The sequence below is a fragment of the Triturus cristatus genome, chromosome 1_2 (assembly GCF_964204655.1).
Source record: "Triturus cristatus chromosome 1_2, aTriCri1.1, whole genome shotgun sequence".
In the NCBI taxonomy this organism is placed as follows: domain Eukaryota; kingdom Metazoa; phylum Chordata; class Amphibia; order Caudata; family Salamandridae; genus Triturus; species Triturus cristatus.
In genome coordinates this window covers 331,394,121-331,409,628 of record NC_140580.1, presented here as the reverse complement: position 1 = coordinate 331,409,628, position 15,508 = coordinate 331,394,121, and the positions used below count along the sequence as shown (strand labels likewise).

The following is a 15,508-nucleotide window of genomic DNA, read 5'->3' as shown; positions in this document are numbered from 1 at the left end:
GTTAACAATTAATACCTAAATAAACAACTAAAAACACCATAACTTCCAAAACGTAACTCCACGAACCCTAATCACAACACCACTACCTTCAAAACACACTTAAAATAGTTTAATATAAAAGAAAATTACTCTTACCTTCTCAGACGCGAAGCAGCTCCCAACCGCGAGCTTCTTTCTTCCCAAATAACCCAAAATAACAACGAGCGGTTACTAAATTAAAGGCCCAAATAAAGATGTCAACTATAAAAATGATAAATAAATTACTAAACAATGTATTTAATATTAAATAATGATTAAAAAATTACTGTTGCAGTCTAATAAAATAATTTAAAATATACCTTATATTTTAAAATGTATTATGTTTTTTATCTATTGTAAAATTATAATAATAAATAAGACATAATATTTAATATTATAATTATAAACGTGTATATATGTTAAACAATTACTAAAACATTGTATTAATATTCTTTGTTTATAAAAATGTACATAAAATAAATAACTTGTGTAATATTTATTAATATTACTATTGTATTATTAATATTAATAGTGAAAACATATATACTTTCTATGATAAAATTAAAAGATGTTATTGTTTTGTGAACTTTATTGTAAAATATTTACAGTATATTATGTCAATAAATACTTACTAATTATTGTAACAGTTGTGACAATATTAAAATTGAAAAACAATATGTTGTACTTATTAAAAAATATGTACCAATTTACAAAAAGTCATTTAAAAAATAAAAATGCATCATGCTATATTTGTAAAATATATACAATTGTAAAATATAATTTTGTTGATTATACATTTTTTGTTACAATAATTTACTTGTTAAAATACATACTGATAAAAAAAGAATTCTATGTAATAAATACACTCTCCAGCAAATACTTATATTTCTACTGTTTAATAAAAAATAACATTTTGAATTTATATAATAAAATTTGTTAAATTAAAAAAGTCTGTATTTTTTTTGACTACCTTTTCATTCCTATCACTTTAAATGTACATACAAAAATGTTTTTCTTATGATTAATTTATTTAAAGTATATCATTTCACTAAAATATATACAAAAGATATATTCTTGTTGAACATATAACTAAATAGGTTTTAAATATTTTTTACCATAAATAATATTATTACACTATATTTTAAAAAAACTCACCTACATTATACTTACAACTCAACAAACACCAAACACTATTTTTTATTTACACTCTGTATTTAATGATAATAGATGCTTGACACTGACTTAATTAATTTACTATTCTCGCTCCTGTCTATATTTAATTGGGGTAGGTGCTGGACACTGACCCTAATTCATTTACTTATCCAACTCCACTCTAAATTACATTGAGGTAGGTGCTGGACACTAACCCTAATTAATTTACTATTCCCACTCCAATCTATATTTAATTGGAGAAGGTGCTGGACACTGACCCTAATTAATTTACTATTCCCACTCCAGTCTGTATTTTATTGGGGTAGGTGCTGGACACTAACCCTAATTAATTTACTATTCCAACTCCAATGTAAAATTAATTGGGGTAGGTGCTGGACACTAACCCTAATTAATTTACTATTCCCACTCCAATCTATATTTAGTTGGAGTAGGTGCTGGTCACTGACCATAATTAATTTACTATTCCCACTCCAGTCTATATTTAATTGGGGTAGGTGCTGGACACTGACCCTAATTAATTTACTATTCCCACTTCAATCTATATTTAATTGTTGTAGGTGGTGCACACTAAACTACATTAAGTTAATTTTCTCACTATAACTATTAAATTAAACTATAAACCAGTACATATTTTTATTAATACATTTTTATAACATATTTCCTAAAACTTCCTACATAAATAAATGATATAAAAAATATTTACACTTCACTAAATATTATAAAATATAAATATACTTATGATATACATTACTTTTTTTAAATATTAAACATTTATAAATAAAAATTCAAAATGAAACACCCCTATCTCCTATAAACACTACAATATACTTACTAATGTTACTTAAAATTAGATTTAAATATACAAATAAAACATAATTTCTCATACAATTAATACAAAATAAATTATTTTTTACCAAAAATACCTCACCCAAATAATGCAACATCCAAATCATAAAATGTTTTGTTTATTTTTCATTAATTTAATACATTTTATTTATGCTTTTCTTTTAACTTTTCCCCATTTTTAAAAACACTCCCCATCCATATCCCCTATAAACTCAACATCCCACTGAAAATTGTTAAATGTGATTTTTTTTAATTGATTATTTTAATTTTCAAATTTATAAAATTAATTTACATTACAAAAATAAACTCCCCACCCTTATCCCCTATAAATCCAACATCCCACTCTTAAATTTTATATTAAAATTTAAATGTAATATGTTTTTTGTTAATTTAAAAAAATAAAAAAAATGTTTTTTATTTTTTAAAACACTACACACCCGATTAACCCAACATCCCACTCATAAATGTTTAAATAAAATTCGAAATTAAAATATAAATTTGTTAAAAGATTTTTTCGAATTTAAATAAATGTTTTTTTTAAAACACTCCCCACCCTTATCCCCTATAAACCCAACATCCCGCTCCTAAAATTAAATTTGAAATTTAAAAACAAAATCATACTTAAATTCAAAGCATTTAAAAAAAATAAAATTAACTTTTTTAAAACACTCTCCACCCTTATCCCCTACAAACCCAACATCCTGCTTCTAAAATTTATTTTGAATTTCAAAATCTAAAATAAAAATGTCATACTTAAATTATAAACATTTAGAAAATTAAATTAACTTTTTCAAAACACTCCCCACCCTTATCCCCTATAACCCAACATCCCGCTCCTAAAACAATATATAAAAAAAAACAGTATTATACACATTTACACACAATTTAATACTTAACATTCACTATAAAATATTATTTAAAACGATATTTTAACATGTCAATATTTTTGCTTTCGATATTACTTACATCGATATTTACCTAAACACCTCAACTCGATATTTTTTACATCGATATACAGAACATCGATATTTTACACTGTTGATATTTTCAACTCGATATTTCTATATGTCGAAATAAAAAACTCAATATTTTGTCTGTGCACCACTATTTCCCTCGATCACGCCATAAACAGTGCAAGTCTTCTTCGGCTAATGATGTTCCGAGGCCGAGCGATTCTCCAGGACTATTGCTAAGCAGCCGCACCAAAGGGGAGTAAGACATTATTAACGCATTTCACTTTTTGTTCACCCCCTGAGCTCCCCTTAAACTTTGTTCAAATTAAGGGTCCTGTTAAGAGTGTAGTTCCACCCCGGTTGATGTAATATGCAGCACATAGGAATCACCCCCCCACAGCAGATGCAGACCGAAACCAAATGGAAGTTCAGACTGTTTTGTATAATGTTTGGACCAGCTTAGTTTACACGCTAGTCCTAGTATTGGGAGTTATAGTTGCTGTTTTCTGCCGGGTTCCTGGCTCACCCTGCACCATACCACACACACCGCCTATCATGCGACCCCCAGGCTATTGCAACATTGAACAAACTCAAACATGGCCATGTTGCGTGAATTCACTGTAATCGCCTGGAATGTCAGGGGTATGGGATCAGTGCACAAACGCCACAGGATCCATGCACAATTGAATTGACGAAAGGGGCAGATCGCCTAAATCCAAGAGTCCCATCTCACTGACTCCAAAGTAGTTAAACTCTGCAAAAAATGGAGAGGCCAAATGTGTACTACATAGTTCTCCGCATTTGCGAGGGGAACAGTTGTTTGGATTAGGCATGGGGTCCTGTTTGTGGCTATTGAGCAGCGCACAGACACTCAGGGTAGATATGTGATTGTACATGGCACATTGGACGGCATACATATAGTTATCGTCAGTATATAAGCCCCAAATTACGAGCAATACAAATTCCTCACAAATCTCAATGCAGTACTGGCAGATTGGATGGATTGCCCATGGGTGCTAGGCGAGGACTATAACTCCATCCTGGATGTTCAGCTAGATTGTTCCCATCCCCCCTTCCGAGGAGCTGCCTCAAGCAAACAAGCGAAGGCTTTACGGACCTGGGCGGAGGGCTGGTCATTGAAGGATGTATGGTGCCTAAAAAACCCTAACAACCGTGAATACTCCTTCTATTCCCCACCTCACCAGTTACATACCCGACTTGATAGAATATTCTGTTCCCTGCTCATCACACCCCAAGTTTCACATACTACGTACCTGGGTAAAACCCTGTCCGATTATAACCCACTTCAGATCACTCTAACTTGGGGAAGAATACCCACCCCTACCCCTACATGGAGCCTATGGCCGCAGATGCTAGAAGACGCAGTCTTCCGTGACACATTGGGGTCGACCATTACAAATTATTTCAATAGGAAAGCCGGCTCGGCCTCCTCCCACCTCATAAAACGGGATGCATTCAAAACAGTGATCCGAGCCACTGCTATTATAGCCACGGTGGGGACCCGCCATGAGGTCCATAAAAGCCTAACAACACTAGAGGCCTCCTTAAATGCACTAGAACAAGAGGCAAGTAACAACCCTTCCAAACAAGAGAAATTGCAAGATGGGCGAATACGGCACGCTGAACTCCTAGAACAACTCCAATCAGTAGATTATCAGTCCTACATCCAACATAACCAAGCAGAAGCAGATAAATCTGGAACATTACTGGCACAATTGCTACGAGAAATACCCCCCCTGGTCCCCATACATGAAGTGGCCCTGCCAGACGGCGCCATAGTGCATACTCAAGAAGAAATAAACCTGGCTTTTAGTGATTACTATGAGACATTATACAGTGCCCCCAATGTTGCAATAACAGGGCCCATAGCGACTTTCCTAGATGGCCTGACCTACCCCAAGATAACAGAGGATGCCCAAGAGGAACTAAACGGCCCTATTACAAGAGCCGAAATCAATGAGGCTATCCACAAGCTCCCCCGTAATAAAACCCCGGGCCTGGATGGTCTTCCGGCTGAATTTTTCACCACCTTTGCAGACAAATTAACACCACACCTTGAACATTTGTACCATTCAGCTCATGAGGCCCATTCTCTCCTGCTCTCTATTATGCAAGCCCTGGTTACTTCCCTCCCCAAAACCGGGCAGAGATCCACAAAATATGTCGGGTTACCGCCCGCTATCCCCCTTACCCACGGAATATGAAATCCTTAGTAAGATCCTGGCCCGTCGTCCTCGTCCTTACCTCCCAAAATTAATTCATGTTGATCTGTGCGGCTTTGTGCCAGGCCACAGCACATCTCTGACCATCGGCACTTGCACTATGTCATGGAAACTGCCTCTGAGGTTTCCTGCGAGGCCAGATGCATTTCCCTTGATCTGCAGCAAGCTTTTGACACCTTAAACTGGTAATACATAGCAGCGGCCATGAACAAATTTGGTATTCCATCGGGATACTCGTGTTGGGTTAAGCTATTATACACGGTTCCTACAGCCCGGATCAGTACTGGCTCTCATTATTTCGCGTTCCTATCAAGTAGCAAGAGGTACAAGACAGGGCTGCCCCCTGTCGCCACTGTTATTTGTGCTAGCTCCAGAACCCCTTACCATAAAACTCCGGAGGGATGCAGAGAACAAAGGAATCGATTAGGAGATACAGCGCATGTAGTATCGATTAGGAGATACAGTGCATGTAGTATCGGCATATGCCGATGACCTCATTCTATACATTCATGATCTGACAAAAGACTTAGAACCTATCCCGAGTATATTCCAACAATTTTAACATATATCAGGGTTGGCCATTAACGAAAAGAAATCACATGCGTTCTTTGTTCACCGAAGTGGGGGCCCGGAGTACATCAAATTTGGACAGCTCACCCTAGCAGTCCCCCCACAAACCTTCAAATATCTGTGTATTCAAATATACAGGGAATCACATGATCTTATAGAAGGTAATTTGCTGAAAGCGATCAGAGCAAAGCGTGCCCAGGTCTATATCTGGATATCCTTACCCCTTTCAGTGATGGGTAGAATAGCCATCTCCAAGATGGTGGTACTCCGACTGCTATATTTTTTTACGAATCTGCCGGTCCTGATCCCTGCCACTATTTTACGGATATTAGACTCTCTCTTATCGGACCTCATCTGGGGGAAAGGACGCAGAAGAGTGAGCCTTGCCAAAATGCAATTGAGGCCAGATGAGGGAGGGCTGGGAGTCCCAGACTTTCGTGCATACTGCCTGGCTAGCCAATTACAATGGCTGTCATATTGGCTTGCAGGCAGCAACCTACACGAAATCGATTACACGACACAAACATTGGGCCAGGGCACTCTCCACACCCTGCTACTACCTAGGAATAAGACACCCCCTGGCATCCCCCCTCTGCTTCGAACAGCTCTCCTTTATGGGAAAAGGGCCTTACAATACACCAGATGGAATCCCCCATATGCACCGAATACTCCGTTACTTGGAATTCCCACCGCAACAGAGCTGGTCAGTAGGCATAGTATCTCCCACTGGACAGGAGAAGGGGTATCACGGACAGTACACTAGTGGACCATGAGAATTTTGCTCATAATCAAGGGAGTTTGCCGCTTCCTGTTTAGATTACACGCTACCATCACCCGTTACATTAAAAGGTACTGGTCCCCAGATGGGAGCGAACCCCCACACATGAATTAACACATGCAGTATATATAATGAGGGAAGGACGCCACCTAATCAGATGGCTATACAAGGGTGTCCGAGCGCACGCGGGGACTTCCCTTACAGCTCTATGAGAGAAATGGACTGGGGAGCTCGGTAGAGATCTAACTGACAAGGAATGTCCTCTCTCCTGGAATTCACTAAAAAGGGGTCTCGTAACGCCAAATTCAAACTTATACAGTATATGATCCTGCACAGGGCATACCTTACCCCACACCGCCTTAATTGTATATATCCTGAGGCACAAGTCTACTGCCCTATGCCAGACACAGACATACTGCATATGTTGTGGGCATACCCATGCTTGGGTGGGTTCTGGTTCATAATTGCACAAGTGGTGAGAGACACAACGGGTACATCTGGTTGGGACACAGCAAAGAGCTGCCTGCTAGGACTATGCCGCCGCCCCCGAAAACACAAAGTACAATAACGTTTTGCGGATTTGGCTATCCTCATAGCGAAACGAGCCATCACAATGAGATGGAAATCAGCCTTCCCCCCTTCACTAGTCACAAAGAGATGGTCCGATGTGGTGGAGCGGAGAGTGCTATTATCAGGAGTGAGGATGTTTGAGGGGTGCACAAAATCCCCATCTCCTTGGAACGGGACCAGATGTTAGAGTCACTTAAGGCCACTGACCCCTATATGTCCTCCAATACCCAAAACATGTCACCCCCACCCCCCTCTGCTAAATCGTAGTATAGTCACTCCACACAGAACTGCTCTGATTATTATGCCGCCCAGCTTAAATGCCGTCTCAAACACAATAACCCTCTATAGAATACTTCTATGTATGGAAGGTTAAACCCTGGTCCGCATTATAGGATGTTAGGGTGAGCCAGTTGAGTGGGTGGGAGATGGGTAGTTATGAGAAGTTAAGTTTTATTTGAATTCTTTGGAAATGTATAACTGTAACTACAGATGCCAATGGTGGATCTTGAAATGCAAATATATGACATAGGACGATGCGAATGTACTTGGAATATCTTTTTTTTTTGTGTTGACATTTTTTATTGTGGAATATCTTAAAGACAAGACATTGCTGAAACTGTCTATACGCAAATCCGGAAACAAAGCAACAATTTACCATTGGCTACTGTTCTGTAACACTGTGACACACTATGTAAAATCAATAAAATTATGTTTAAAAAAAATTGAGCCCTAGGCCTCGGCGGACGGTATAATAGTGTTCCTGAGAAGGTGTTTGTATTGCAAAATTTAAAATTAAACATCAGTGCTTCTACTCCCAAGTGCTGGGTAGGGCCAAAGGTAGCTTTAAAATTGGTGTAGTATACAACCATGATACTGCCCCCCCCCCCCCCGTTTTCCCTTCCCTATCTAGGGACGCTATTGCATAACCAGCTGGCATGGCTGTGATCCAGTCAGGATCAGATGTTTTATTAGCCCAGGTTTCTGTTAAAAATAAGGCCAGATCCGGATTAAATGTTTGCATAAAATTCTCAAATTCATATTTATGTTTATTCAGGGATCTAGTGTTCAGTAAGATACACGTCAGAGTCTTATTTAAGACTTTGGGAGAGCTGTTTGCCTTCAGTGAAGTTCTTAAAGAAGAGGCTTCTGCAGGGTTACCCATAGAGCAGAATTGACATTCATTGCAGCTAAGAAGAATATTATCCTTATCACAATCCCATAGGGGTGTACTACAGCACTTACCTTTGTTAAGTGCTATCAGCTGGTCACTGGAATAGAAATGGGGGGGGAGGGGAGAAAGACAAGGGGTCATGGCCCATGGCGCATTCTGAGCACGGACAGGCTTGCCTTTGGCGCACCGGCTGCACGCCCGCTGCACGGTCGCATCCGCATGTGAATTTATACCTCCTCAGACGTGAAACAGCTAAAACGCTGACTCTGCAATGGCGGGCCCACTTTTACATACGGACACCACCATCAAGTAGTAAACTAAGTCACACAGTTAGAACACAAAGTATATTGTATTAAAATATCAGCAGATAAAAAGCGATTTGGAGCAAATATTATCCCCCGGTTTAGTAAAAAGCACATGCTGCACGGTCACGTAAGCGTGTGAATTTGTACCTCCTGAGACGCGAAACAGCTAGAACTCTGACCAGGCAATGGCAGACCCGCTCTTACATATGGGCACCACAGTCAGCGAGTAGTACACTAGGTAACACAGTTAAAACACAAAGTATATTGTATTAAAATATCAACTGATAAAAAGCGATTTGGAGAAAAGATTATCCCCCGGTTTATCCAAAGCACACCACTAGGTGTGACACTAGGGGCCTCATTATGATGGCGGGCGAATGAGCATCCAACCTCCATCATAGCGGGATGGAGACCCGCCAACAAGTAGTTGGAGGCTACACTCGCCATATTATGATGTGACCGCCGTGTAGGCAGTTGGAAACATGCCTTTTACTATTTATTGCGGCCGGAAAAGGGCTGCAGCACAAGCCACAGTAGTATAAGGCCTGTTTTTAAACTTCCATGCACTGTGTGCCAGGATGTTTGGAGTGGCGCCACAAGTGCACCCTTGCAAAAAGAACAATTGATGGACAGAATGCAGAACAATGTCATACATTCACCCCAGTGCAGAGATCTGGGCCTAAATCCATCGTTTTTTTGGTCACCATGCCATTCCAGTTTGAACCCAGCCATATGCAAATCAGTCTTAACCCTGTGCCTCATAGGAACAGTCCAGCCCGAACTGCCAGGCCAGGTCCTCCGTGGACTGGAAACAAGCATCCCAGGAGAGGTTTCGGTGTTTCACCCCTTATCAGCCAGGATAGCTTGACTCCAGTGGCATGGAGAGCACAGGACCCACGTCTGGACATACCCGTCCCACTCGGGTGACAAATGTAAAAAGAACAATTGATGGACAAAATACAGAACAATGTCATACATTCACCCCAGTACAGAGATCTGGGCCTAAATCCATCGTTTTTTCTCACCATACCATTCCAGTTTGAACCCAGCCATATGCAAATCAGTCTTGACCCTGTGCCTCATAGGAACAGTCCAGCCCAAACTGTCAGGCCAGGTCCTCACTGGACTGGCTTGTTTCCGGACCAGGGAAGACATGGCTTGGCAGTTCGGGCTGGACTGTTCCCATGAGGCCCAGGGTCAAGGCTGATTTGCATATAGCTGTGTCTGAAATGGGGTGGCGAAGTGAGCTAAAGAACGATGATGGATTCAACCCAGATCTGTGACTGGGGGTGAGTATCTGAAAAGTTTCAGCGGTCCGTCCATCATCTCCTTGTGTTTTCTTTGTGTGCCCTAAGTTGGCAGGGTATGCCCAGACACGGGTCCCTCGCTCACTTTGCCACTGGATTCAAGCTAGCCTGGCTGATGAGGGCTGTTAGCCCAAAACCCGTCGCAGGATGCTTGTTTGCGGTCCAGGGAAGACATGGCTTGGAAGTTCGAGCTGGACTGTTCCCATGAGGCACAGAGTCAAGACTGATTTGCATATAGCTGTGTCTGAACTGGGGTGGCAAAGTGAGCTAAAGAACGATGATGGATTCAACCCAGATCTGTGACTGAGGGTGAGTGCTCATATTAACACAAAAAACCTTGATTCATGCGCCTTTGTATGAAAACACATTATTTTGCACCATCACTTACACAAGCACGGCTTGTGGAAGAGCCATAGCGTTAATAGGCATGCAGTGGCTAAATGTGATAAGCTTGCTGGAGATTCCAGCCTGCATGGATCTAGTGGATGCCCACTGTTGCGTCATGCAAGGGCTTACCCCAGGGTTGAATCTACGGCGTTATTCCGCCGCCTTTTTCCCCGCTTGGAATCACAACGCGGTCGTAACAACGACCGCGTTGTGATTCCGTATACCATTACTCCACAAGTCGGAACAACGACTTGCGGAGGGGGGCGCTGGATGTTGGAATAGTATCATTTACTATTCCAACTCCAGTCTGTGCGGACACTAGGGAAGGTGTTGGATTTTAAATCCAACACCTCCCCCCCCCCCCCTCCGCAAGTCGTTCTTCCGACTTGCGGAGTAATGGTATGCGGAATCACAACGCTGTCGTTGTAACGACCGCGTTGTGATTCCAAGCGGGGAAAAAGTTTTGGGGTAAACGTTGTTTACCCCCAGGGTTCCATGTGTGAACATAGAATATACTGCCAACATGACTCAAAAGCTGTCCCTCTCCTTTCTATTTGAATCTTTTTATCTCAACAATTAAAGTCGCACGAGGCGATTCTTGATATGTAAGTTCAACAACAGAATCTTGCAGTGCGTGCCTTAGGATGCATGTGCATCGGACATTTTTTGGTCCTGATGAAAGCCATTGACCCTTGTGGGCACATGCTAAATAGTTTAAGCATGTTGACCACACAGCAAGTGATATAAAAGGAACATTGAAGTCCAAAAAAATATCGCCCACATTTTTAAACTTGCCCAAGGTCACCATTAAATAAAGCTCCAGATCAAATGGTAGACCTTGAGACAATTTTAAATCACTTGCACTTCACGCACTTCCAAAACAACTAGCTCCGCAGTAAATCTGGCATCGAAGCACACCCTGGGGGCATTCGGCACCCAGGGTGGGAACCCCATGATGATGTATAACACCAACTAGGTTGGTGAGTGAGGGTTCTTTTAACAGAACCTAAGGGTTCCTTTTTTCAGAATGATTAAGAGACTAAAAACACCCAACGTTGAGTTGGTAGTGGGTTTGTTCTTCATCTTTCGAAAGAACCTCAAATGTGACCTTCATTATTATATAAATTGTGCAAAATTCAGTTACTTCTCCTGTCTTGTTTGTACTTTTTAAAATGTATTGTTTCCTGTTCCAGAACAGGGCAGATTTACAATGGTTTACAATTTCAGGCAACTTTCTTTTCTGATGTTGTTTATATTTTTGAATATGCTTCTGTTTTTTGTTGTAGGACATTATACTGGATTATTCAATAGATGTAGAGTAAAAGTCATTATTCCATGTGATGTGTTTTCTATTGTACAATTGGATTATGAAATGCAACTTTTATGTTGAACCACAGTGACTATACAGTTTCTAGGTCTGAAAGTGTACAAAAACTCTCTATTTAGAAAACAGCCAAGATTTTCCATTGCATTTTTTTAGAAGCAGGGTTCATATCAGATCTCCCTTTATAATAGCTTTCAGAATATTTTCCATACTTCTCAGATATCTTGAACTGAGCAGTCCATATGGCATTTTGCTCATTATTTATCTTGTGCTAGACCTTATTTGGTTCTGGGAATTGCCTGGATTAATGGCTCTATTTCCACTACCAATGATATTTGAACATATTTGCATTTCGCATATTTTGATTTGATTGACTAACCATTGCCTTTTGCCTTCTACATTGATTTCCTTATTTTTAAATAAACCTTCATGGTTTAGACTTTTAGGGCCAGATACATCAAAAAAATGTTTTGCGATTCCCTAATTGCAAATCTTTGCGATTCGCAATTAGGGAATCGCAAAACGGCATGCATGCAGTACACTTTCCGAGATTCCTAAGGGGTTGCAAATGACCTACTTCATGAATATTAATGAGGTAGGTCGCAATTTGCGACCCCCTAGGAATCGCACAAATCTCAGGGATGATGGCCCGCTGAGATCAGCAGACCACCATGTCTGTGATTGCTTTTAAATAAACCATTCATTTCTGTTTTTGTAAAGCAGCCCGTTTTCCTTAAAGGAAAACGAGATGCTTTACAAAAAAGAAAAATGAAAAGTTTTCTTTTCATTTTTTAAGAGCAGGCAGTGGTCCGTGAGACCACTGCCTGCTCTTAAAAATGCTTTTACAAACATTCACAAAGAGGAAGGGGTCCCAGGGATCCCTTCCCATTTGCGAATGGGTTACCCCCTACTTGAAGTAGTTGGTAATATGCGAATATTTTGCGACTGCATTCACAGTCACAAAACATTCATGCATACTGTTAGGATTCGCTATTTGGCCGGGTCGCCCTGAACACGCCCCTTCCAAATAGTGAATCGCAAACCCATTTTGCGATTCGGTAACAGGTTACCGAATCGCAAAATTGGGTTTGCTGCATCTCAAAAGCATTTTTTGCAATCGCAAGTGGGCCGATTCTGCAAATCGTCCCGTTTGTGATGAGAAAAATGCTTGATGCATCTGGCCCTTAATCCTGTCTCGTGTAGATTTCCCTTTGTGAAATCTTTGGGTTTAAATTAATTTGTGATAGGGCTCACGTCTTTAAAGACTCACACTCAGCCCCAGTCCATCAATTGATGTCAAAATCACTGACACACCTCTGGAAGTCCTTCAGGTCTTTTCAGTGGAGATGATCTCCTACTGCTTTTTTCCACACATACATTCCATCACATGGTACTAGTTCAGATCTTGGAGCTCATGCATTACAGAGATTCTTTCAAGTGGAAATACTGCGGTACACTGACTTAGACTGGTCTGTTGCCAATGTGTTTTCTTGTATACTTATAGGTCCAATACCATAGCACCATTTGTAAAGATATTTTTCAAATCTCCCATTAGGATAAGAGCTGTATCTATTTAATATTATATGTTACAGATTTGCATCAAACACACACCACCAATTTAAAGTATTTCAAGCACCCCTAAAATTCAAACACTGACAAAAGAGGGAGTGACTAAAGAAACAAATACAATTAAATATGTAGTCTTAACTGTTGCCAGGAAGTGAAAAGGCAGGAATTTTTTAATCAGAAGAATTTGATCACATGAGTCAGTCATAGCAGGAAAGGAAAACATGGTTTTAATTTTATCCAATGTTATGTATCTTCACTTTGTTTTGTAGCACATGATGTAGTCTAAAACAGAACCACCTTTCCTTTTCTAGGGCTTTCAGGAGGAGTGGCAACTTTCTGGTATGCTGTGGATACTGTGCTGAAATATAGGTTAGAGGTAAATATTCATAAAATGTGAACTTACACAGCCAACAGGAGCCATAGCTCTTTGTTGACAGATTAACTGCCAAAAGGGACACAAATCATTATAGATGGGTAGCTAGGAATACAGGAATGTTTTGTTTTTCACCAAGGGCAAGTCACATTAAATAACAATGCGAGCAAAGCTCGAGTCGTCTCTGATGTCACTCAGAATGCGCAGGTAAAAATAATCCCCTTTATTCACACTTACCCACATTTATGTATTGGCCACTCATTTCTTCTCCCTCACCTGTCATCAGCTGGGCAGGAGAATAGTAGTCAAGAGCTATATCTAAAGTGACCTCACCTGTATCTGCCACCACCCTGTATCCTATCTGGTGCCCTCCCATCCACTCCCCACCACCCTCTAGCCATTCCTCTCCTCCACAACCGAAATTTTAACAATGGTGCCTAACCCTTACATTCTGCAACCCTCCTTTCAAATATCAAATATTCAAAAAATATATAATACCCGGACTTCTGCAGTCCCACTCCTCCAGTCGCAGCATTAACCCTCCCCACTTCCACACTAATTTAAAAAAAACACTTGTTGGACTACTTCTGACCCACACTAGCCTCCCTCCAATTAGTTTAAAATGTAAAAATATTAAAGTCTGGCCTTCTGTCTCCACCCTTGCTCCTCTCTGCATTTGTCCTCCCTACCAAATAGAACAAGAAGATACGCAACCACAAACATTACCTTGCTTGAGTAATGTTCTTCTGCAGGGGTACCAGTACTGAATGCACTGAAATGACATTACTTATTGCACCTACATGGAACCGACCATTATCTATCAGGTAATGCATATGACATTTTGGAGTATGTATTTTTGAGTTATAATCGTAGTTCACCAGCTCAATAAAATAAACACTACTTGTTTTGGTAATAATAACACCCGTTTTGAGTCTCGTCTAGGCAGCGCATGCGCCGTCTCTTCGAGATATGCTGTATCCAGAATATGGGCTTTAAGCTCTGCTTATCTTCTACCCGTATTTTTAATTGGCTCCTTTGACTCTCTTTTGGAAATGCTTCTTTATCTTTGATTAATTTGTTTAGTAGTCCCTCATTTTCTACATTTGTAGCTTCAGAGGAGGACTGCCCCTGTTACATGTGACTTTTCTCAGTGCTTTTATTTACAGTTTCTGAGCACTCTTTTGTTAATTACTTTTTCGTTGTAGCTGGTGTTGTAGGCACGACAGCTACGCACATCCCCGACATGTTGGTTGAGTAATTTAAGTTGTGTTTTTATTTTCTTTCAGTTGCTTAGCACGTGCTGCTCAGTAAGAGTGTGTGCAAACCAACAGTCTATGTTTTATTTTTGAAGCGCGGCACGACGCGCTTTATCTTTAACATGGCTGCCGTCTTTCTTTTGTTCTGCGCGGATCGCCTAACTCAAATTTTAAAACATCTGGGTTTTTTTCTTGCAGCATGCCATGCCGCACTATCTTTCACAAAGGTGGCCACACACCATTCTTTTGTTCTGCACCACTTGCCCAACTCAACTTTTATAACATTCTATTTGTTTTTTTGTTGTAGTAATTCATTCATTTCATTTCTACGTCCATCGACACCTTCTCACACCAACCCATTCACTAGATTGTCAGTATCTGGCTTTCCGATCATTACAAACTCACCGTCCCTTTAACTTGCGCGGTGTACTTCCGGTCTGTTCCTCCGATGGGCTGGTGCCTGCGCCTTTAAATTCGGACTTCAGCGCTCTGGCATTGTAACATCATATCCTCTTTCATCACAACGTCCTACTGTCAGGGCGATTGCAAATGGGGTTTTGTAGTGTGGCAGTAGAGTCGGGCATGTGGTATGCGTTCTGCTAACCCTGCCACCACAGGGCAGAGTTTTCTTACTGGGAACCTGACTGTGTTCAGTTAACTGCACA

At 40.3% G+C, this 15,508-nt stretch overlaps 1 protein-coding gene across 1 annotated transcript in view; it reads left to right on the top strand.

The window, feature by feature from the left end:
- LOC146867265 (claudin-16-like) overlaps positions 1 to 15,508 on the top strand; it is a 193,357-nt gene that overhangs the window by 158,227 nt on the left and 19,622 nt on the right. Inside the window, exon 4 of the mRNA XM_085614872.1 lies at positions 13,526 to 13,590. Coding sequence (XP_085470998.1) covers positions 13,526 to 13,590 — 65 coding nt within the window. The remainder of the gene's footprint in view (positions 1 to 13,525; positions 13,591 to 15,508) is intronic.